Source organism: Primulina huaijiensis, chromosome 18 (assembly GCF_012295235.1).
Source record: "Primulina huaijiensis isolate GDHJ02 chromosome 18, ASM1229523v2, whole genome shotgun sequence".
Lineage (NCBI taxonomy): Eukaryota > Viridiplantae > Streptophyta > Magnoliopsida > Lamiales > Gesneriaceae > Primulina > Primulina huaijiensis.
The window spans coordinates 8,861,469-8,887,014 of NC_133323.1; the positions used below are offsets into that span (position 1 = coordinate 8,861,469).

At 36.3% G+C, this 25,546-nt stretch overlaps 2 protein-coding genes across 2 annotated transcripts; one reads left to right on the forward strand and one right to left on the reverse strand.

Annotated features, from left to right (window-relative positions):
* Nucleotides 1–320: 320 nt before the first annotated feature.
* Nucleotides 321–3,008, forward strand: LOC140964913 (probable UDP-arabinopyranose mutase 2). The gene is made up of 4 exons (XM_073424899.1): nt 321–810; nt 1,894–2,144; nt 2,237–2,405; nt 2,521–3,008. Exons 1-4 carry the CDS (start codon nt 490–492, stop codon nt 2,857–2,859), a joined length of 1,080 nt encoding a protein of 359 aa, XP_073281000.1. The 5' UTR covers nt 321–489; the 3' UTR covers nt 2,860–3,008.
* Nucleotides 3,009–4,367: 1,359 nt separating this feature from the next.
* On the reverse strand, nt 4,368–5,665 carry LOC140964752 (protein BIG GRAIN 1-like E). The gene has a single exon (XM_073424679.1). It carries the CDS (start codon nt 5,626–5,628, stop codon nt 4,600–4,602), a length of 1,029 nt encoding a protein of 342 aa, XP_073280780.1. The 5' UTR covers nt 5,629–5,665; the 3' UTR covers nt 4,368–4,599.
* Between the last annotated feature and the right edge of the window lie 19,881 nt (nt 5,666–25,546).

The following is a 25,546-nucleotide window of genomic DNA, read 5'->3' on the forward strand; positions in this document are numbered from 1 at the left end:
CGTCTCACGGATCTTAATTTGTGAGACGGGTCAACCCTACCCATATTAACAATAAAAAGTAATACTCTTAGCATAAAAAGTAATACTTTTTCATGGATGAGCCAAATAAGATATTCGTCTCACAAATACGACCCGTGAAATCGTATCACACAAGTTTTTGCCTTATCCCTAAGATCGTGCTGAAATAATCTAAAATTTTAAAGAATATAATTAAAATATCTACCCACACATATATATACAATATATATATATATTTGTTGTAAAAAATAACATTCGATACATGTAATTTATCAAATCTTTAGGCGTTATTGGCTCAAATCGTAGTAGAAGATTAGTAGAACTCTACATCTTCTCCAGCCTATAAATCACACGACTGATTCTCCAAATTTTCGGACTTCTGCCTCAAATCCAACACCAACAAGCCCTTGTCTCTCATCCGTCTCTCTCTCTCTCTCTCACGCCCACGCAGAGAGAGCCGAGCAAGAATCAATGGCTGCTGCTCAAAAAATAACCCCCCTTCTCAAGGATGAGTTGGATATAGTGATTCCCACCATAAGAAACCTCGATTTCTTGGAGATGTGGAGGCCATTCTTTGAGGCCTACCATCTCATTATAGTTCAAGATGGCGACCCTTCTAAGACCATCAAAGTGCCCGATGGCTTTGACTACGAACTGTACAATCGTAACGATATCAACAGAATTCTGGGTCCCAAGGCATCATGCATCTCGTTCAAGGATTCTGCTTGCAGGTGCTTCGGGTACATGGTTTCCAAGAAGAAGTATATTTATACCATTGATGATGATTGCTTTGTAAGTATCCTGTGTTTTGGATCTTTGTTTTATACGTTGGTTCTGGTGTTGGAAGTTTGATCTTGGCTTGTTGGTTTCTTTTATTTTGAAAAATTGCTTGTCGGGTTTAGATTTTCTGTCTCAGTTGAAGAGAAAGACTGGATCTTTATGTTGGTGTGGGGTTTTGGAGTCTGGAAATTTTGGATTTTGAAGGATTTTTTAGAATTGGGTATTTGGATTTAAGTAGTTTTCATGTCTCAATTTGAGGTGGTGTTATTTTTTTTTGCGGTCTTTCTGTTTGAATTTAAATTTGATTTGATGTAGGAATGATTAAATTTGAATTTTGGTGAAGTCATTGATATATTTATTTCTGATTAAAGATTGTGGGTGATCCTAGTGGATTGGAGGGTCAATTATATAATAATTATGTTTTGAAATATTTTTTCGATTTGAGGGAACAGAGTGGATGTTGGCGGTGCTCCTGATCTGCTATATGTCAACCTGATCTGCTATATGTCACCTTTGGTTTCCTTGTGCTAGTGCATCATTAGTTAGCATATATTTCCCTTCCGGATTTTTGATGTTGTCTTATTGTTCGAATATATATAGATCTTGGTTAGTGTATATGCCTAGCGTAAGTATGTTTTTATGAAATAAGTTGTTGTAGACATGCCGTATATTTGCGCTGATCGCAAGGCTGATATACGAACGTGCATAGATGAGCGACAGTCAAGTAGTATCCACCTGTTGCTCGATGTCTGAGAATTGTGAATCTGAAGTTGCATAAACTTCTAACTCTGAATTCTTAGATCGCATCCTTCAATGAGTGTCTTAAATTTTGTACCTGGCTTTTGTCACATCTGAAGCTTGTTTGTGCTTGTGTATTTTACCTGCACGAATAAAGTTCTAAACAGTTGAACAGTTCATAGTCCTGTCTTTTTTATGGTTTCAAATTATGTCAGTTTTAAGAGGAGGAAAATTCCCCTTTTTATGCATTCATCCTTAATTCAGTGAATTTTTACCTATAGGAGCAAACATCTAGTATTATGGAATCTTGTATTCTAATCTGCAATTGCTGTGTGTCTTTTCCTCATCGATGTGCAGGTTGCCAAAGACCCATCTGGGAAAGATATCAATGCTCTCGAGCAGCACATCAAGAATCTCTTAACTCCATCAACCCCAAATTTCTTTAACACTCTTTACGACCCATACAGGGAGGGTGCAGACTTTGTTCGTGGGTATCCTTTCAGTCTCCGTGAGGGTGTCCCCACTGCTGTTTCTCACGGTCTTTGGCTCAATATCCCTGATTATGATGCACCGACACAGCTTGTTAAGCCCCGTGAGAGGAACACCAGGTATGATGAAAGTTGCTAAAACCGTGAAATGTTTCTTAAAAATGCATTCTCTGGTTTTAACCTTACTTTTGCTCATTTTGCAATCGTCCCAGATATGTAGATGCTGTTATGACCATTCCAAAGGGTACCATTTTCCCTATGTGTGGTATGAACTTGGGATTCAACCGTGAGCTGATTGGACCAGCAATGTACTTTGGACTCATGGGGGATGGTCAGCCAATTGGGCGATACGATGACATGTGGGCTGGCTGGTGCACCAAGGTTGGCTTTACATTACTTTTACATTTTTAATAATCTTATTACATCAATCGATTCTTGGAATAGTAGTTGTCTCTATGGTTGTGGAGCGGAAGTTGATTAGTCATGTAACTTTCAGGTGATTTGCGATCACTTGGGTTACGGTGTCAAGACTGGTCTGCCTTATATCTGGCATAGCAAAGCCAGCAACCCGTTTGTCAATCTGAAGAAAGAGTACAAAGGAATTTATTGGCAAGAGGACATTATCCCATTCTTCCAGAACTTATCGCTCCCTAAAGAATGCACGACCGTGCAACACTGTTACATCGAAATGGCTAAACAAGTGAAGGACAAACTTTCAGCTGTCGATCCCTACTTCACAAAGTTAGCGGATGCTATGGTTATGTGGATAGAAGCTTGGGATGAGCTTAACCCTTCCGGCGACTTTGCTAATCTTCCAAATGACGTTGCCAAATAGATTTTATACATCTTGAGCAAGTATTTACTTATTATTTAAAACTTCAAGTTGAGAGAGTATTTTTATGATTCAGGATTGTTTTTTTTCTTCTCCTTTCCATGTTGACATGCCATTTTTGTTTTCAATGCATATTAGACAATTTTATTTCACGTGTCTTATGTCTTGCAATTATTGTCATTGAATCTAGTTTTGAGCATTTTCTTTTCTACAATTTCGAATTGAGCCATTATGGAGGAAAAAATTACTTGTCTTGATGCAACTGATTAATGCAAATCCACGAAATCTTCGACTTCGTGCAAGGGTAATTTCAAATGAAATGAGTCAACAGCGAGGTTGTTCACATGACTCAACCCAGGCTCTGCACATCCTCAGCTTGATTGAGACATTAAAGAACACTTGAAGATTAATTTCTACAACTCAAAACACTTAACACACTCACAGGTCAATGGAGTAATTTGTGCTTAATTGCTATATTTAGTTTATCCACTTGTAAAATTTAGATAATCGCTCAATTGGGTTTTACATTTTACTATATGGGGTTCTTGCTCCTCACTGAATCGAGTTTTGTCTCTGCCGTTCGGAGTGTAAACAACATAACCTCGCCGAGCCTTGCTCCTACTCCGAGTACATCAAGTCTCAACCAATGTTCTTGCAAGACGTCCTTATTAAAGCCTTGCTTGGAATCTGTCATACAACTGTGAGTGCGTATCTAAAGTATACGACCGAGCCAAAAGTAATAGTTAGTAATATATTTTAAACTGTATAATAGCTTAAAATATTTCAACGGTTATCTTAATAGGGTAATTATTATTTCCCAACGAGAGTGACAATAATTCAATTACCTTGCAAGTTGTTATAATCGAATGCATAAATTTTGTTTTGATACCGATTATAGGATCGACCGTTTGTCAGAAATATAGTTTGTGGTATAATAGTCAGAGTACCACATTTAATAGCTCTCCTAATAGGAAATTAGTGTGGGGCGCCCCCTGCGAAAACAATTTTGAGACTTTGGATGTACCCTCGTGTTGGTATCAAACAACTCCCCTCGCTGTAGCAGGCTTTCCTACATTCCGCTGTGCTTGCTCGGTCACTTCCGTCGGTGTGACTCATTTTCTTTGCTGCGGAAAAATTCTAATTCGTTGTTTTAGTTTAACTCCAATTTATATGTTTTAGCTTACATGGAATTTCATTGTATTTGCATTATATTACCAACATTATATTAGAATAAGGGGTGATTCGACTTCCTCAACTTTAATGTTTTGTTTGGAGAAATGATTTCATATCTCAAATAGTTATTTTTTGAGTAATTATGGTGAATTTCAAATCTATCGTAACACATGAAGTCTATCATATCCTCTCATCAAATGTTTTCTCAAATTCAAATCCTCCGATTCAAACACAACCTCAAAGTTCAATAATTGTGCTCACAGGTCTTCATTTTTTAGTGTAAAAAACATTCAAAGGCAACCAAACATATTCCGAACTGTATATTAAGATCAGAAGTTTGTGAAGAACCAACCATTTCAAGGCAAAAATATATCTCAGAATCTTGATTTGGCCTGATCTTTACAAAAGTAACAGATATTCCCACAATAATACAAAGCATGATCTCAAGAAATCACACTATATACTGTCAGCCCGTAACTTCTTTTTTTTTTAACATGAACACATTCCAATGTACATCTGATGTAACCGGAATTTGAATAATATCATCGGATTAGTTCGTCGACCAAATAGTTACGGAACCGTGGCAGCATTGGCAATGAGTGAACTTCTCTTGATGCGATCCAATTTGGTTGTTTCATAAACAGGCAGATCAGTTCTTGAGCAGAAATTTGAGCCATAATTTGGTAGATCGAACAGATCAGAACTTGAATCGCTTTCCGCGCCATGATCATCAGCATCACTGGATTTGCTGATTTCTCTTCCTTCTGATGAAGAATCATGGAATCCCCAAGTTGTGGCAAATCTTATACCATGCCCTGAAAACTCAAAGCTTGATCCATTTCTTGAAGTTTTCTCCGAAATCCCATTTCTGAAGCTGAATCTCTCATCGATCCAGTCATAATTTGTGCTTCTTTTCTCATTATGTAGCTCATTAATCTTCACAGTACCAGGCCTGAAGTAATCACTCCTGACAAGTTCTTTGCATGATTTTGTGGGAGTTGTAGCATGAGGTGTGGTAAAAACAGAATTCGAGGCTGAAAAACTGGACCTCCAATCAGGACCAAAACTTGCAACATTTGTGACAGGAAAATGTCCCAAACTGTTTCTTCTTTTTCTTCTCAGTCCACCGGGGTTTTCGTCTTCGATATCATTAATCTTGCCGCTGGATTTTTGTTTCTTCTTCTTCTTCAGAGACTTCTGATTGAACAAAGAATTCAAGAAACTTGCCAATCTTGCTCCCGGAGAACTTGGCTGCTTGTATTTCTTGTTTTCCTTCATGATTTGCTTTTCCAGGGAATGATCATGTGTGATCGATGAACCTCTTCTCGGCATGTCGGGGCTCACACGTGTACCGTTTTTAATGAAATATTGATCATACTTTGCAGCGTAAACGTAAGCTGGATTCTCATTGGCACCGGAGAAATACCGAGCCGCCTCGAAAACGTCGAGTTCGCCAGAATCATTCCTCCTTTGGAATGGATTCCTGCAAGAATCTGATGAAGAAAGGCCTTTGACAACGGACATGGTGTTAGTGGAAATGTACGATGATGTTTGGAGAGCATTCAAGATAATTTGAAGTGTAAATAAATAATAAAGCATATAAAATGGAGAATCATCTAGGTGCTTGAAATGATTGAGAATAATGGTGTAAAGGGTCTCTTTTTCATAGCAAATTTTTGCAAACCAATAATTATACATGAAAATTTACAATTTTGGTCTTTATCTCTTCGCTATTTTGATAATCTATGTTATCAAATTTCATTATTCATATCTTATCTTTGTGTTTTTCGCAATTTTGATCTTTTTTTATATGACACTAATGTCTATTATCAAATTTCATTATTGATATATTATTTTTGTGTTTTTCGCAATTTTGATCATTTTTTTATACGACACTAATATGGCGCCAACATGACGTTGGTCTACCTACATAACTCTCAAGTGTGTAGTGTACTAGTGTACATCAGCGGAAGAAGTAAAATTGCTAAAAATTGAAAGTCATATAACTAAAATTTAATTATGATAACTTAAATGACCAAAACTGTAAAGAGAAACACATAAAATACGAAAATCGTAATTTTCTCAATTATATATGGTTTATTAGTTACATGACGGCATAAACGCTTTAATTTATCTATTTTTTTTAAAAAAAATTAGCAGGGGAAATATTTCACATTGACATTAAATATACAACCAGACGATGCAAAATTAAACCTATTTTTTGTTGTTGAACATGTACTATGTATAATTGTTAATTTTCCTCATGGTTGGTGAGAACCCACTTGAACTTTAATTAAATAAAGTCCTTTCCTTTTCCATACCCATTTTCTTGTTTTTTGTTGTTTTCCTTTTAATGGTTGTATTATATGTAATATACATGTTTAAGTAGAATTGGTAAATTTATTAATTGTAAATTCAAATTAATATTCGTCATGACATTGTACGTATGAACTAACAAATATCACAATATCCAGCAATGAACTGTTTACGGGCCAAATTGTCGTAGTCTTGTCTAGGGATACACTTTTATTTGTGAGAGATAAGTTATATTTGTTCTGTCTCGCAGTTGATGAATTCATTAAGCATATTTACTTCCATTTTTCAGCTACTAGGAATCTTTGGGATAAAATTTGTTATTTCCATGTTTTAAGGATACATTTAAATTCGTTCAAGAAGGACTTTCGCGGCATGAAGATCCCCAAAATGTGAGTTCTGGCTATGTTATTCATTATCTATTGTCTTTGGACAGCGCGGAACCGTTCGCTTTTTAATAGTGTTAATCCTATTGAAGTTGTTACTTTCGTAAAATTCGAAATGGATGTTTCTGGACTTTTATATGTCATATTTGTATACGACATACATACATATATATATTTTTATAGTATAGCAACGGATGAAACCAACTGGGCTACAAGCCCGGTCTCGTATGACATACATATTGAGATTTTTATCGGAGTATGTCCCAAATATTTGTAAATTTTTTTATACCTATAAAATTTTGATTCGATGGATTAAAAATGATGAAAGTGGGCAAGACAATAAAATGTGTTGTGTTTGATGGGGAACAAAGAAATATGTGTTTTTTTAGATGCTTATCCTTTGTAGTACCTGTTTTCATTTGGTAGGGCTTAGTTTTCAAGTGGTGTGGACAATGAGTTTTATTTAACTTGTCAATCCCTTTAATTTTGGCTTGTGGTTGTGCACTTGTTTTGATGTCACTTTACAAAATGTAATTTTTATTTTTAAATTGTTGGACTTTTTTCAAATTGATTATTGATGAGAATCTTTAAAAAGGAGATAAATCTTTTAAATGGGCCACATCTTAACATTTATTAGTAAACCTACCTACACATTTTGTGCATGCATACAGTGTTTCGAATTTTTTTTTTTTGTGTGTTAAACAATTTTCATGTAAAAAAAAAATAAAATTAGTAATTGAGAGATTTTTATATAACAACTTTCATACTTTATGAAAAATATTTAAGTAGAATAATTTTGTGTTTGAAAGGATGTTGTTGATCATAAATGAACAATAAATAAATTACGATGTGTGTATCAGAAGTTAGTGTTGTGCTCGGATGTTGTCAACATCAGCACACAACATGCAGCGGAAAATAATTACTTAACACACGTAGACTTTAATAACCAGAATAAGATAGAGTAAATTATACACAGTACGAATATTTGTATAATGCCTCAGGGCAAAAATTCCCCAGAAAAAATGTAAATCGTTTACACAAACAATACTAGTGAGATTAACAAAACTCAAACCAAATACTAGATGCATAAAACAAAAGGCGTATTGCCTAAACCAAACGAAACCACTCTTCACCAAACACTTTACGCATTGTTGTCAACACGAGTGCAAAACACAGAATATGAAAAGAGTTTTATATCACCTGGAACACAACCTGTACATTAACACACTTACGCTCTAAACAACCAGAGAAACAAAAATGACAACCCAAAATCAACAGGGTTAACCAACCAATGACAAATCGAAAAAAAAATCCAATCAGTCTTCTTCTCTTTCCGGAATCTCATTGGTATCCTCTGCTGCAGCTTCTGCATCATTAGTTTCATCTTAATCAGATTCAGTTGTATTTGTTACTGCTCCTTTGTGTCCAAAATGTACTGCGACCTCCAGTAGCAACAGGTACTCAGCAATTTGATCTTCATAGTATGCAATCAAGTCCTTAGCATTCTGAATCTTCTTCAATCCAAAATCTGTTTGAGCCTGCAAAACAGAAATAGACACCAGAAGATAATCATGTGGTGGTGTGGTGGAGGAGGAAGCGTGTAGCAAGCATCAGCGGCAACACCAGCTACAGACCAAGAGAGATCCAATTTGCGATTTCCCTTGAAATAGGCTGGGGAAATTTTCAGAGACTCACCCACATTTGTCAGAAGGTCTTCATCTTCTCTGGCAAATCCATGAGACTCTAAAATTCTATAGATCGGGGATGGTAATGTAGTCGTGTGTACTTCAATCCACCTTCAGCAAATTGAGGGACAGTTCTAAACACCAACTGTCCAAAGTCGAAGGAGCGACCTGTATCAATATCAAAGAGAATAAAGGCCTGCGGCCTAGTTACCACTGTGGTGTTTGAAGAGAGAGTCCAATTTCGAATGGTTTTTTTGTGCAGCAAAGAGTAGAAGGACGTCATATTAGCAGCAGCCAATCGATGGGGTCGAACTGGAAATTTGGTGATGATACCACCAGTTAGCACGGTCGTGATGGCATCAATATTAGCATGAGTAATGTCCTCAGCATCCGAAGGAGTTCTATAGTATGAATTGATAGTGTCAGGGAGAACTGATAAATAGCATTCCGAACAAACACGCGTCTGAACCGGACAGAGTTGACATCTCCAACATCAGCAATGAGTTTGCAATAAAACTCTCGCACGAGCCTTTTTGGGTAGGGCAACACACAAGTCATCGTTGCGAGTAAACCTTGAGTTCTGAGGAACGAGACCAGATTATACCTTTTCGGTATTGAAACTTATCTCTTCGATAAACTCTCTATGTGCATAGAGATACCATCTAGCAACTGCATCCTCAGTATAAAAGGTGGTGGAGAAAGAGGTAGATAGATCATAATCTACAACGATAGAATTGTCAATGGTGTTGCCAACACCGACTCAACATCATCACCAGCTTCAGTGGCTTCAGCTTCTGGTTCAGAGGCGTCATCGGGAGATTCCATTTCAGTAAAATATTATGTCTCTGATTCTGAGGTAGAAGAAGAACTTGAGGAAGAGACAAGTCGATTATCCGCAAACTCTTGGAGCATTTCCTCATCGGGTTCAGTGGACAGCTCCTCAACTTGCTTTCTGATTTTGTCTTCCTTCAAGCTATTGAGAAAGTCAATCAGGGATTGTTCATCACCTGAGGACTATGCAAACTCTCTTGGTTCTGCTGGGGTTTTGATTGGCTGTGCTACAGAGGTTGAAGCAGAAGGCTTTGGGTAAGCAACTGGTTGCGGTCGTGCGACCAATTCAAAGTCCTCATCCCTTGAATCATCTCCTGAAGAAAAATCGAGGTCCAAAAAATTTGTAATAAAAGAGGAGGAACAAGACTTCTTCGCCGGTGCAAACTCAGGGCATACCATTCCTGCCGTTTGGAGCGCCTTGGTAGAAGGTGAGGCGGAAATGCCCTCCTCACAGCCTCGTAATCCGGTGGATTATCGACATCAATTTCATTACCTAGTTCACCTGGAGCGATGGTTTCCAGTGGGATGTTCTCGTGCATGACGATCAATTGAAATTGATTTTCTGCAGATGGTTTTGGTGGTGGTGTTGTGGGTGGTCTTGCCACTAGTGGCGAAACACCACTCCTTCCTTCCATCTCACTTCGAATATCCAACGTATCATAGCTTGATCCAAAAATATGTGGAATTCAAGATAGGTTCAAAGAGAATTTAACACGACAAAATGCAAGGAGAGTGCAATTATGCGAAAGAGATAGGAGCAAAATCTGAATCGGTAAAATAATTTCAATGTAAGCACCTCCAGCATAAATAATCCAGTAGTAAAATGGTAACGAATTGCAATTATCTCACTTACGTAACAAATGATCCAAACCCCAACGGTAATATTTGCGAAATTCACCCAAGCCACTAATTACGGTTTTATCCCTAAATGAAACGGTAAAATTGATCAAACTCGTGTTACGACGATTCCAGACGATTATCCAGTGAAAACCCACGTCGATTCTAACCCACTGACACATGTAGTCACATGAATTCAAAATACGGGTAATCAAGGTTTTCATCAACCGTCATAGGCCAAATACTGATATGTCACTGCAGATGATGAATTCACTAAACAAAAATAATATGCATATCCTAAATATTCCTCTAATATGATGAATATCGAAATGTTAGGCAGTGTATAAATTTTGTTGTTGGCAACACCACCGTGCAACACCATTGGTTATGAGTCAATACTTCCACAAAAATATTTTGATTTAGACATGGTAGCTCCCACAATAGAAGAAACGTTCTTCAAAAGACTCGTCTAGGTAGCTTTGTCAATCTCTAATTTGAATTAAAAGTGGTAGCTCTCACACTAGAAGAACTGTCTTCAATGGACTCCTCTAGGTAGTTTTTTTTAAATATTCTAATCTGATTATTTTTATTTTCTTAATCTTTTCTGTTTTTCAAAAATTTCTCAAGTTTTCAAGTCACCATTTTCATATTGGACATGATCAAGAAGAGATTCCTCAATTATTTGATGATTGAGATTGGGTATAGAACACCTACAAAACTTGATTGGAAGATTGATCTCTGTCAGGATGCACACTAGGAAATTGCCATCATTGTACATATTACACATTTAAATATGATGATTATGATTATGCCATATGCTTAACATCCTAAAAATAGACATGGATGAATGGTGTTGTCACCGGTGTTGGCAACACCAATGACAACATGTGTGTGAGATTATTGTACGTATATGCTGAGAGACTTCCAAATATTGGAAAATCTCTCAAAGTCCAAAGGTTTCGTGAATATATTAGCCAGCTGGTTTTCAGTCATATCAAATTCCAGTCGAATTATGCTTTTTCAAAGAAATCTCGAATAAAGTGATGTCTTATGTCTATGTGTTTTGTTCGAGAATGTTGAACATGATTCCTATAAATGTCTATAGCACTCGAGTTGTCACAATATACAATCATAATGTCACTGTAAAAACCATAATCCTCAATCATCTGATTCATCCACACAAGTTGTGAGCAGCAACTAGCAGCTGCTACATACTCAGACTCAGCTATGGATAGGGACACACAATTTTGCTTCTTACTATATCAAGACACAATATTATTCCCTAGGTAGAAACATCCACCCAATGTGATCTTCCTATCATCCAGGTATTCGGCCTAGTTAGCATCAGAAAACCTACAAAATTTGTGTTTGTCTCTTGTGTGTACCACAACCTAATTCAAGTGTACCTGCAATGTATCTAAGAATGCATTTCACAGCTTTTAAGTGTGATATTTTTGGATTTTCTTGGTATCTAGCACACAAACAGACACTAAACAAAATATCGAGGCGTGTAGCAGTTAAGTACAAAAGACTACCGACGATGCTGCGGTACATGGTGTTGTCAAAACCGCCAACAACATCATATTTAGACAGTTTTCACTTGAATCCATGAGAGTTCTCATGTGTTTGGCATTGTCATTTGAAATTTTTTTGATCAAGTTATTTACATACTTGGATTGACACATGAATATACCATCATGCAATTGTTTAATCTGCAATCCAAGGAAAAAAGATAACTCCCTTACCATGCTCATTTCGAATTGGGATGACATGTTAGTAACAAATTTATCAACAAGTTCTTGAAAAGAACCACCAAATATAATTTCATCAACGTATACTTGACAAATAAGAATATCATGAGATGATTTTTGAATGAAAAGATATTGAAATATTTCATGTTCGCAATCTTGATTTAGATGTTAACAAAACTTGCTATTTTGTTTTTAACAAATGTATCTAGTGCACAGAAAGCTGAAAATTTTCAGGACTGATCAGTTCACGAAGCCTTAATTGAAGCTGTCAAGACACAAACTTAAAGCACCAAATGATTGCCAGAACTGAACCAGTCCAACTGATATATCTAAAAACAGTTCAATTGATTGTCCAGCTGATAGGTGGTTCAACAAATAGACCTTCAGAAGCCCGGTCAGCTGATAAAGAGCTCAACTGATAGCTGAACAAAAGAACCGATACAATGAAATCAGTCCAAACTGATTTCACCAAACCAGTTCACCAGACCAATTCAAAGCATCAGTTATAACTAATCTGTTCGCTTCTCACGACAAGAATATTTAATGGAATCAAGATAAGTGCAAATATACTAGCTACAAGCTACTTCACAAATGAAGGTACAATAATGGACGTTGCAGCAAAGCTAAAAGAGAAAAGTTTCCAGAACACTTGCCAGAATGACAAGACATGTCTTAAGGAAGCACATGCAAATGCAATAGACACTATTATTGAGTCTTCACGTACGGTCAGTTGAGCGCCTATAAATACCAGATCAAAGACCATTGAAGACATTAACACAATAATAGTGACAATAACAACATAGAGGGGAACTACAACTAAATTATCGTGTGAGAAGAAAACTAAGGGCTCGTTTATTTCATATCAGCTTACTAGAAGAAGTTAGCCCAGTTATGTGTGATAACACCTTTTTGTTGTATTGATTAGATCAGTTCTTTCTCACACACACACACAATCACTCACATATACAGAGAGTTGAGCTTATTGTTTAGTTGAGTGAGTCTTCACACAAATACATTAAAGATTGTGTTTGTAGTCTTGGCATAAACAAGTTAAACATTATGCATATTGTAAGGTATTGTCTGCAATCTTATGTGCCAGGAGTTCTAGTTCGGTGTTGTCCTTCTGGAGTGGGTTTGTACAAAATGTTTTATAAATCAAAGTCTTCTAGTGGATCTTACCCGAAGTGGTAGAAAGGGTGACGTAGGAGCAGTTGAAGTCTCTGAACATCCATAAACATATCTTTTCTTTAACTGTTTAACTATTGTTTTAAAACTGATTTGAGCAGTCCAGCTGATATCAGTTTAGTTCTTCCCATAACTGAACCGATACAAGCCCGAAATGATCCCTTTTATTTCAGACTCAGTTTAAACACAGGCTAAAAGCTTTAAACTGTTCATTTTTCTTAAAGAATGATTATTTCGAGTATCTTCCGTTTGTTGTAAAAACCAAACTCGATTTAATTCATCGGTGTATTCATTCTTAGAACACACGCTATTGCAGCTTATGAAGAATATTGTGTTTGAAGCACCTTCAAGGATGTCAAAACCGATCCTTCAATTGGTATCAGAGCTAGCTGTTCTAAGAAGGACATTTGAAAACTGATTAAAATTATTTTCTCTAAAAATATTTTTATACGATATTTAAAATTACTTTATATTATTTTCAAAATCATTTTAAAATGCTTATCTAACGCACATTGTAAAGAGTAAAGAGGATTGATTATGCAACTAACATCGTGGCCACTTCTCTTGACTCCAAGCTTGGTGGTTTAATCAGCCCGCATGGTTTTGAGACCTACCTGTCAGAAGTTTATCAAAACTGATCAGTGGACTAGATTTCAGTTGCAAGACGATCAGTTCAACTAATAAACAGACGAAACCCAACTTCTAGCTGAAACTGTTGGATGAAGCTTAATCATCAGCAGTATGCCGCCGCTTTATTTCCATATCAGATAAGACCAAAATGATAAATGCGGTTAAGCATCAGTTGAGTCCAGTTTGCATCATTTAGACCATTTTTCCAGCACAGAGATCAAGTCCATGGAGTTGTTCTTCTAGCATAGAAATTAAGAATTGTTGCAACAAATCAAGTGGTCAAGGAAACCATTTGTTGGTATATCCAGTTATATTATGTTTAAAACTGACTGGTACTTAATGTTATTTAAAATGTGCTATTGTAGTAGCAATTTTCCTTACAAATGGTGATGTACTTAAAAATGAATGATACAAAAGACGCTTATTTGTTTAAATAAACATCATGTTCATCTAGTTTGTATGTAATTGAACTGCTATTTCAACTTCGTTGCCTAAACTGCTTGAATGTTCAAGGCTGATAAAATTCATCTTAAAAGGGAGTTTTTCAATTCAGTTTTTAAGGGGAAGCTTTAAAATCGTTTCAATAATTTATCCCTCGAATTGAAAACATTCTTGAAATTATTTTTTAAAATGTTTTGTCTAAAATCTTTCATAATTCAGTTTTTGAGGGAGAGCTTTTTCCTTATTTCACAAACCGAGTTGCTAATTTTTTTTTAAATTTTTTTACTTACTAAATACTTTAACTCTTAAAGTTTTGTTATCATAAAAAAGAGATTTTTGGAACATTTCTTGTTCACAATCTTGATTTTGATGTAAAAAAAACTTGCTATTTTGTTTCTAACAAATGTATCTAGTGCGCAGAAAGCTGAAACTGATCAGGACCCAAACTGATGAGTTTTCGAAGCCTTAACTGAAGCTGTCAAGACGCAAACTGAAAGCACCAAGTGATTGCCAGAACTGAACCAGTCCAACTGATATATCTAACAATAGTTTAACTGATCGTCCAACTGATATGTGGTTTAACAGTAGACCTTTAGAAGCTAGGCGATCTGATGAAGAACCTAGATGAACAAAAGAACTGATATATTGAAATCAGTCCAAACTGATTTCACCATACCAGTTCAGAGCATCAGTTGTAACTGATCTGTTCGCATGTCACGATAAGACTATTTAATGAAATCCAGCTAAGTGCAAATATACAAGCTACGAGCTACTTCATAGACGAAGGTACAATAATGGACGTTGTAGCAAAGCTAAAAGAGAAAAGCTTCTAGAAAAGTTGTCAGAATGGCAAGACATGTCTTAAGGAAGCGCATGCAAATGCAACAGACACTATTATTGAGTCTTCACGTACGGTCAGCTGAGCGCCTATAAATATCAGATCAAAGACCATTGAAGACATTAACACAATAATAGTGACAATAACAACATAGAGGGGAACTACAACAAATGTCTTAAGGAAGCACATGCAAATGCAACAGACACTATTATTGAGTCTTCACGTACGGTCAGCTGAGCGCCTATAAATATCAGATCAAAGACCATTGAAGACATTAACACAATAATAGTGACAATAACAACATAGAGGGGAACTACAACAAAATAACTGTGTGAGAAGAAAACTGAGGGCACATTAATTTCATATCAGCTTACTAGAAGCAGTTGGCCCTGTTGTGTGTGAGAACACCTTCGTGTTGTATCGATTAGATCAGTTCTCTCACACATACACACACAATCACTCATATATACAGAGAGTTGAGCTCAATGTTTAGCTGAGTGAGTCTTCACACAAAGACATTAAAGATTGTGTTGTAGTCTTGGAATAAAGACGTTAAACATTATGCATATTATAAGGTACTGCATGCAATTTTGAGTGCTAGGAGTTCTAGTTTGGTGTTTTCCTTCTAGAGTGGGTTATACAAGATGTTGTATAAATCAAAGTCTTCTAGTGGATCCTACCCGAGGTGGTAGAAGAGGTTACGTAGGAGAAGTTGAAGCTTCCGAACATCCATAAACATATCTTGTGTCTTTAACTGGTTAACTATTGTTTTAAAACTGATTTGATCAGTTCAGCTGATATCAATTCAGTTCTTCCCATAACTGAATTGGTACAAGCCCGAAATAATCCCCCTTATTTCAGTTATTCAGTTTAAACACAATTTAAAATCTTTAAACTGTTCAGTTTTTTCAACGAAAAATTATTTCAAGTATTTTTCTCTTGGTGTGAAGACCAAACTCGATTTAATTCATCGGTGTATTAATTCTTAGAACACAAGCTACTACAGCTTATGAAGAATATTATGTTTGAAGCACCTTCAAGGGTGTCAAAACCGATCCTTCAGAAGAGTTTTGTCAACTTCACCTCGATTAAATCCCAAGTCAAGTAAATATTCAGTCAGCCTATCGTACGCCATGCCGAGGAGCCTGTTCCAATCCATAAAGTGCTTTGTTTAGCTTATAGACATGGTCCATGTGTTGTGGATCTTTAAATCTTTTTTTTTTTTGGCAAACATAGGCTTCTTCATTCCAGATCCCATTCAGAAAAGCACTTTAAAGTCCATTTGATATAGTTTGATGCGCATGTGGCATGATATAGCAAGGAGCAGTCAGACTGACTCAATTCTAGCTACAGGGACGAAGCTTTCATCAAAATCCACCCCCTCTACCTGAGTATAGCCTTGAGCTACCAGTCGAGCCTTGTTTCTAATTATGTTACTGGATTCATCTGTTTTATTTTTGAAAATTCATTTTGTTCTAATAACATTGGCATTCAATGGTCTAAGAACTAAATCCCATACATCATTGCGCACAAATTGTTCAAGTTTTTCATACATTTCATTGACCAAGAATTCGTATTTTAGTGTATCGTTAATGTTCTTAGGTTCAATGTGAGTCATGAAACAAGAACGAATTATCTGGGAAAATTTAGAGCTCATACAGACTAGTCCAATCATTTTGCGATAGTCCACTTTTTCCTTCTTTCTTGTTTGCACATTATCATGCACCTCATCAATGATCTGCGATGATAGGTGGTTCTTCTGAATCTTGTTTGAAATATCATTTCCTTCATTATTAACCACATCATCATTGCCTTCATTCTCTAGTGTATCTGTTTGGCTCAGTGTTGGTGTTGTGCTGAGTGTTGCCTTACTGGTCTCAACACCAGACTCAACACTATTTCTGGTCAGTGACTCACTTACATCTAGCAGTCTTTCAGTATCATACTCCTTGGTTTTTCCTTTTAGGTTTGCAAAATCATCAAACACAACATTAATTGACTCAATAGTTGTCCTAGTTCTCAAATTAAACACATGATAAGCCCGACTATTCATTGACTATCCAAGAAATAGGCATTTATCATTTTTGGAATCGAATTTTGCGAGATGATCTCGATCATTTAAAATGTAGCAAACACAACCAAAGATATGAAAATATTTAAGGTTTGGTTTCTTTCCCATGATGATTTCATATGATGTCATGGTAGATCAATTCCTTAAAAATACGCGATTGGAAATGTGATATGCAGTGTTTAAAGGTTCAGCCCTAAAGCGTTTTGACACATTCTTGGAACTTAGTATAACCCGAGCCATTTCTTGAAGATTTCGATTTTTTCTTTCAACTATACCGTTTTGTTGGGGGGTTTTTGGAAGCTGAAAATTTACGAGTGATATCTTTCTTATTTTACAAAGAAGTAAAATGAGAATTTTTGAACTCCTTACCATGACCAGTTCTTATTTTAACCACCCTCACTTCATGCAAATTGGTTATTCTAGCATGCAATTTCTTAAAAGCATCAAAAGTATCAGATGTTTCTCTGAGGAATCTTAACCAAGTAAAACGAGAAAAATTATCAACACAAACAAACGAATATCTCTTACCACCCAAGCTCTCAACATCCATTGGACCCATCATATCCTTGTGCAAGAGTTCAAGGCACCATGTTGTCCCAAAGTGTTGCAGCACCGGTGCACAACATGATTTTGCTTACCTTTCTGACACGATCCACAGACATATGCATTACCTGAACTTAAATTGGGCATACCTCTCACAACATCAAACTTACACAGATTCTTCAGGGACTTGAATCTCAGGTGTCCTAGTTTTTGATGTCACGTGTCCAAATCACTTACCTTGGCACTTCGACAATCATCACCTTCTCCCAATTGATAGCAAATATCAGCAGACCGAGCACCTGACATTATACAAACATTGACATCATTAAAAATTTCACAATTATTTTTATTAAACCTAACATGCAAATCATCATCATAGAGTTGACTTATGCTTATTAAGTTCGAATTAAGTCCTTCAACGTGTAGAACATTGTGAAATTCAGGAAGCCCATCAACATTCAAGGTTCTTATGCCTACAATTCTTCTTTTAGTACCACCACCATAGGTTACACGTCCATTTCTTACTTCAACATAATACGTGAGGTGTTCTTTAGATCCGGTCATGTGGCTTGAGCACCCACTTTCAAAGTACCATGAAGCTGTAATGTCAGTTTTTAAATAAGTATAAATGACATTGCATCGAATAACAGCTTTAGGTACCCATATTTTCTTTGTGGAAGATTTCTTGACTACTGTGTTGTGCTTGGTGTTGTGGAACACCTTGTGCAACACCCGATTTGATTGTCAATTCAGGTAGTCATCTCTTAGTTTGTAGCAGAAGAGTTTGATATGCCAAAGCTTATGGTAGTAGTGGCAGATAAACTGTCACTGTCTTTGATTTGGTTTAGAAGTTGACATTGACTTCTTGATTTGTGATATTTTCACTGGAGGATCAACTTTCAAACGAGTCAAAGAAACTCTGATTTGTTTCGACCATTATTCCGAGACTAGCTTTGGGTTTGATAGAGTATTCATAGGAGGGTCAACCTTTAAAGGGATCGAAATGGCTTAACTTCTCTTTACAAACACAGTTGATTTTGATTCGGAATTAGAAGATTCATCATGTTTATATATGCTTTCTGTAAGATCCAAAATTAAGACGACGTAATTCAACTGCATGCAAATCTATGGAATATGAAAAATGAGTAATTAATTGATTATGTGACATGTTTATGTGATATTTTAGTAGTTTTCTACTTACATGCATTAGAATTGTATTTTTAAGGGATATTCAAGTTACGATCGAGGAACGGAGACTGAGGGCTGAAAAACGTAAAATATTTTTATTTAATATTTATTTTTAATTGTTTAAAATATGGTTGATGGTTTTTCATATTTTTGAAAATAAAGAGTTTTGAGATGATTTTATACGTCGAGACGTAAATTTTATCGGTGTTGGTTTTTCAACAAAAATACGAACTTTTTGGCAACTCGGCTATTAAATTCAAAAACTTATTTAAACAAAACTATTTTAATATTTTAATTAAATTCTAATTAAGCACTAATGAACCTAAATTTAGGCTTAATAGGCCTAAGCTTTGATTAGTGAATTAATTAGTATAAAATATGTTAAACACCGCCCCAAACCCTCGATACCCATCGGCCACTCACACAATCAAATTCAAAACTCTTTTCAATACCCACGGCACACACACATCAATATTCAAGAAAAGAGTCGAGTAATTCAAAGGAAAAATCAAGCCTAGGGTCTTGTCGTCGTTCTTCGCAATCGTCAACGAGAATTCGTGCGTTAAATACGTAAAGGCACGCATATTTCTTTCCTTCAACCATCTATCACACCATAATATGAATTTTAACATGTTTTGTTTGAAAAAAACAAGTGACGTTTTTATTTAATTTCGTTTTTGCATAAAGATGAATTTTTAAGGCATGATTTGTGATCCAAAAGATGTTGTTTTCTTGCAAAAAGGGGCTGCCATGATTAGGAGAGGATCAAGGATTGTATTTACACGATTTTAAAGGTCCAAAGATCACACACACACGCTGAAAAATCAACTGATCATGCTGGAACCTTGTTCGAACACTTGCATCATAGGTGATCGGGTTTCTTGAGCTTTGAGGCTTGGCTTGGTTCGGTTGGACCAGGACTGGGCTGTAGGCATGTGAGGGGTCAGAGAAGGGGTCTTAGACATGCTAGGGCTCGTGTCAAGAGGGCTGGGAGGAGTCCTACCCCACCCAAGCGCTGCATGTGCTGTGCGTTTGAGCAGACGCGTGCAGGAGGTTCAAGGGCTTGGCCAGGAGGCTTTGGCTGGGTTAGGTCAAGAGGTTAGGGTCCTAGGAGGGTGCTTGTAGGGCTAGTTCAAGGGCTGGCTCGGTGGGTTAAGTCCTAGGCGCACAAATAAGAGTCTTGGCCAACATGGAGTCTCGGCCAGCTTGTGTGCAGGTTGGGGTGATTCGATTTTCAACCTAGGGTTAGGTCCTATGGGTTAGCATGAGTCCAAGAGGTTCCTAAGGGGGCTGGGAAGGGGTTGGCTCAAGGTGGCTTGAGCGTGGCTCGACAAAATCGAGAGTTGGCTCATGGGTGGTTTAGGGTGTGGCTTAGGGTTTTCTTTTTGGTAAAATAATTCGAAACACGGCTCACGGGGGTCGAGTCATGGTTCACAAGGGCTAAAATAATATAAAAAGACTAAGTTTTGAATTTAGGAATTTTATATTAAAGTTTGGGATTTTTCAGGATTAAAACACCTTCAAAACGACTAATTACGAATTAAATAAAAAGTCTAGTATTTAAGTTAAATAAAATTTTGGGAAATTTAATTTAGGCTTAAATAATTATTTGGGACATGTTAGAGTCAATAAAATTAAGAAAAAGTCAAAAACGTGAAATTTTACGTCTAGGGGTAAAACGATCATTTTACACCCAAAAATTAGAAAACGCCATGACAGTGCTCTAATTGTTGTTTTATATGCTAATATTTTTATTTCAAATGTTTATGAATTTTTATATGCCAAATTATGATTTTTAAATGTTCATGAATTTTTAAGGTTTAAAGTGGACATCTTAAAAGATATGTTGCATGCTTGGTTTAAAACAAAAACGATATTATATGCATGTTTTGATTAAGTGAGGGAAATACGACATGTTGAAGGACGTGAAGGGATTGTGACTAAATACGTTGATGTGTTGGAAATGTCGTGAGTGTTATGGTCTCAGTGAGAGCCCGACGATCGTGTTTCCTTGGATACGGATATGAATACGAATATGTTAATACGTTGGACAAGGCCCAGTTGACCGGTGAGAGTGTCGTTGGTGTCCCCGCATCCTAGTACTGTGGTTTTCTCTAGATGGATCCATCGCCCAATACGATTAAGAATACGAGTCACAATCACGATCTGAATTCAATAAACAATAATATGAATATAAATATGTTAATATGAATATGTTGATATGTAAATGTTTACAAAAATATTTATGTTTAAAGTTATGCATTATTATGAAAATGTTATTTAAGTACAAGTATTTTTCACTGTTGTATGTGATGTGTATATGTATTATTTGTTATCAAGGATATGATGTGTTGAGTCTTTAGACTCACTAGGAGTGATTGATGCAGGTAATATTGATAATTATGATGTTGATGATCTTGATGGGTGACTTTGCTGGACCATCGGTGCACATAACCCAATTACCAACGCTTTTACTTTCCGCATTTAAAGTTTATGATTTACGTTAAAGATTTTACAACTATTTATTTATGTTTTTGAGAGATTTTTGAGAGGTTTAGTATGAGCTACACTTTTCAAATTTATTGTTTTTTAGGTTTGGTAAAACGATTAACGAATTCATGTTTTGACTATTTCTCTTAGATTTTCAAATACTAGTTGGATGTTTTATTTTAAAATGGTACAAAATATTTTATGTATATGTATATGTATATGACCGAACTTATGAGGAAAAAATTTTTTTTTAGTATTTTTTAAGAAAACGAATAAGGAGACGTTTCACTTTCAACATATCCAAGTCCATCTCTGCTATCATTTCCTAATTTTAGCATTGATTTAAGCTTTGATCAACTTGAGTTGAATTTTGCAAGAGTTTTTTTAGGCCTTTTCAAGATCATCCTTGACTTTGCAATGTTCGAGTTCCTTTATGCTCAATAAGACTTCAAGTCGAGACAAAATACTTTTTAATTCAGTATTTTGTTTTGAAAGTATCAAATTTGTCTCATTTCTTTTGAGCCAATCATCATACAATTCTTCATACATTATCTGGATAGTCTCTACAGTAAGCTCTTCTTGGTCATATTCCTGGATCTCTTCAATGCCTGAGTTCCCAAGAGATTTTGCATTTAGGCATAGTGACTTTGAGGTGGTGTTGCGACCCGGTGTGGCAACACCAAGTGGATTGACTTGCAGTTGGCTTGTATTCTTCAAAATGACAGACAGAAAGCTGAAAATTATTCCTTTACTGGATTCAAGTTCTTCATCAGAATCTTCATCACTCAAGAAAACTGCCATAATTTTATTTTTGTGAAGTCGATTGGCACACTCATTTGCATAATACTCATATCCAGAACACTCTTTACACTGTACGTGGTCAAGCAAAACTTGCACTGTAAAACTCTTGGTCAAAATTAATAATATTGAAGCTCAAAATAATCGCAAGTGCACGATGTCAAGTTATAATATAATGTACTAGGGTACGTGTATTGTTCCACTAGATACTGTATTTTGCAATTATTATTTCAAGTTATCAACTCTTTAGCTAAGACATTTGAATGATTGTTTTCTGCTATTATAATTAACTAAAATAACTCAACGATGAATTTCAAGAATTAAATGATGAGATATAAATCTAGAATGGTTAATTAAAATTCAATGAGAAATGTATTTGTTGGGAATCTTGGTTCACCTACCCTCGTTATTTACTTAATTCACTCGACAGTGATTAACGCTTTTGACAGGATTTCTTACACAATTGAACATGCCCTCTCGAGCTATGCAAAACTTATTCTACTCAGTGAAGTAATTAAATTTCTTTAATTATTTATCAAAGGTGTATCGCATGTCGATCTATAAAATCCTCTAGTTTTCGACCCTTAGGACTATAACTATCAATATGTATCCAACTTCATATTTTTATGTAAATTGCATATTCATGGACTATGCTACTCGTTCCTATCGCAAGTTCTTCTCTCGAACTTACTCACGATATGAGATGATTATTAAAGTTAGCTACGCTTTAATAACGTAACGAAAATCCGTAGCATACTCAAGAATAAATCGATAGTCGAATCATAAATTATTTAAATCAACGTTCGGGGTAGGATCCTCTTAATCCCAAAAAATATGAAAGTTTGGCTACTAGAATTCATAGTAAAAATAAACAAAAGAATGTTTAAATAATAAATTCTAAATTAGAAGATTTGACGAAAAACGCGAATAACGATGCTTGGAATCTCGATAATCTTCTACTCCAAGCTTTTCTACCTTTTTCTCTACTCCTTGGCTCTGAATAATCTCTGAAATTTCGTTCCTAGGGTTACTTGTTGCAGCCTCTCACCTTCCAGGTTGAATGAAAGCTAAATAGGAAAGTTTCCTATTTGAGTCGCGCTGGGGCGGTCAAGTTTCCCCGCCCTAGCGCGTGATCTTCTGTTATTTCGGTGGAGTTCTATGCCTCTCGCGCTGGGCGGTCAAGTATCACCACCCTAGCGTGAGGTCTTCTGCCTTGTTCCTTCAGCCTCTCGTGCTGGGGCGGTCAAGTTTTACAGCCCTAGCGCGAGGTCTTCTGCTCGGCACCTTCTTTTGCTGCTCTCGCGCTGGGCGGTCAAGTTTCACGGCCGAGCTCGAGGTGTTCTGCTCCTAGCTTCAACTCCTGTTTACTCCTCTCCATTTTTTGTTGTTTTTCTACACATTAATACAACTCAGTAAGCGGTGATCGAATGCAATAAAATAGGATGAAAATATACATAATGCAGACTCCATACAACCCAAAACAATGAAAACTACGACTCACACAATGTGTTAAAACACGTAAATATTACCTCTATCAACCCCCCCCCATACTAACCTTTTGCTCGCCCTCGAGCAAAATAGGTTTCAGGACACACAAATCAAGAAGTGGCATGTCGGTGCATTCATGGTTCTTGTTTGCCTCAGTGTATATCAACACATCTTTTATCCACTAACACCGGACACTAGTTCCGAATTTCACTACGAAGTTTCTACACTATAATCTTTCATGGTGTGCAATGTTGGCTCAAGAATCATGCATTTCCATAGTAAAATCTTCAAAGCCGTTAGAGACTTCAATCAACACAATAGTGGAACTATCCCTTTCTCACATCTCTCTTCACTAGTTACCGATTCGTAGTACAGATAGTTAGGATTCGGTATGCAAAAATCAGTTCAAGGTAGGGGTATCTCGACTAGGCTGGAACGGGTCATGAGGGAGGTGTAGTGGTGTAATATTTGTGCACATTCAGACTTTGCGTCTGATTTCCTTCAACTCCATACATCTCCATTCTTTTAACCTAGGAATAAAATTTCATTCCTTTATATGGCTCCCCCACACCTTACATCTCCATTTTTCTTTTTTTTCTTTTTTTTTTTATGTGCGGCATACTTTTCATATTTTTCTGTCCTCCCTCAGATAGGAACAAGAAATATGGGCGTGTAGTTCTGGTCCAATCTCAAGGGCGCATCATTAAGGTTAGACACGGCTAGATACATGGGTACGAGCCTCACAGTATAATTAAAGTTCAGTGCTTTTGTTGCCCAATATGCCCGATGCTCTAACTCTACAGGTAAATGACATGCTTTACCAAACATTAACCTATATGGTGTAGTGCCTATAGGTGTTTTAAAAACAGTCATATATGCCCAAAGAGAATCATCTAACCTTACATACCAGTCTTTCCGGCTGACACCTACCATTTTTTCCAAAATCCGCTTGATCTCTCGATTAGACACTTCCACTTGTCCACTCGTCTGGGATGATAGGGGGTAGAGATCTTATGTGTGATACCAAATTTGCTCAAAAGTTTTTCAAATAGTTTGTTTCAAAAATAGATGCCACCATCACTAATGATTGCTCGTGGTGTTCCAAATCTATTAAAAATATTTTTCTTTAAAAATTTCAGGACCACTTGAGCATCATTAGTGGCATATGCTTCTGCCTCTACCCACTTAGACACATAGTCAACCGCAACCAAAATATATTTTTTCATGAACGAACTGGGAAACGGTCCCATGAAGTCTATTCCTTACACATCAAAAATCTTACACTCAATGGTATTGTTTAATGGCATTTCATGACGGTTAGAGATGTTACATGTCCGCTTGCATTTATCACAGGAAAGCACATAAGAACGAGCATCTTTAAATAGAGTTGGCCAATAAAAGCCACATTCGAGTACCTTGGATGTCGTTCGTGTGGTTCCAAAATGACCACCTACCTCGCGGTCATGACAATGACTGAGAATCGATCCCATCTCTTCTCCGCCACACATCTCCGTATCATGGCATCTGCTCATATTTTGAACAAAAAAGGTTCCTCCCAAAAATAATATTTCATGTTCGAAAAGAATTTCTTTCTTTAGTGAAATGTTAAATTTGGGGGGGAGGGGGTGAGCCTGTAACAAATAAATTCGCAAAGTTTGCAAACTATGGACTATTTTTCACCACTAGCAGCTGTTCATCCGGAAACCAATCATCTATCTCATCGTTTTCACAATTTTTACTAACATGCTCAAGCTTAGAAAGATGATCACACTACAAGAAAAATCAAGATCAACAACGGGGAAAAACTCTTTAGCAACGACATTTGAATGATTGTTTTAATATTTAAACTCAAAATAATCGCAAGTGCATGATGTCAAGTTATAATATAATGTACTAGAGTACAAGTATCGTTCCACTAGAGACTGTATTTTGCAATTATTATTTCTAGTTATCAACTCTTTAGCAAAGACATTTGAATGATTGTTTTCTGCTATTATAATTAACTAAAATAACTCAATGATAAATTTCAAGAATTAAATGAT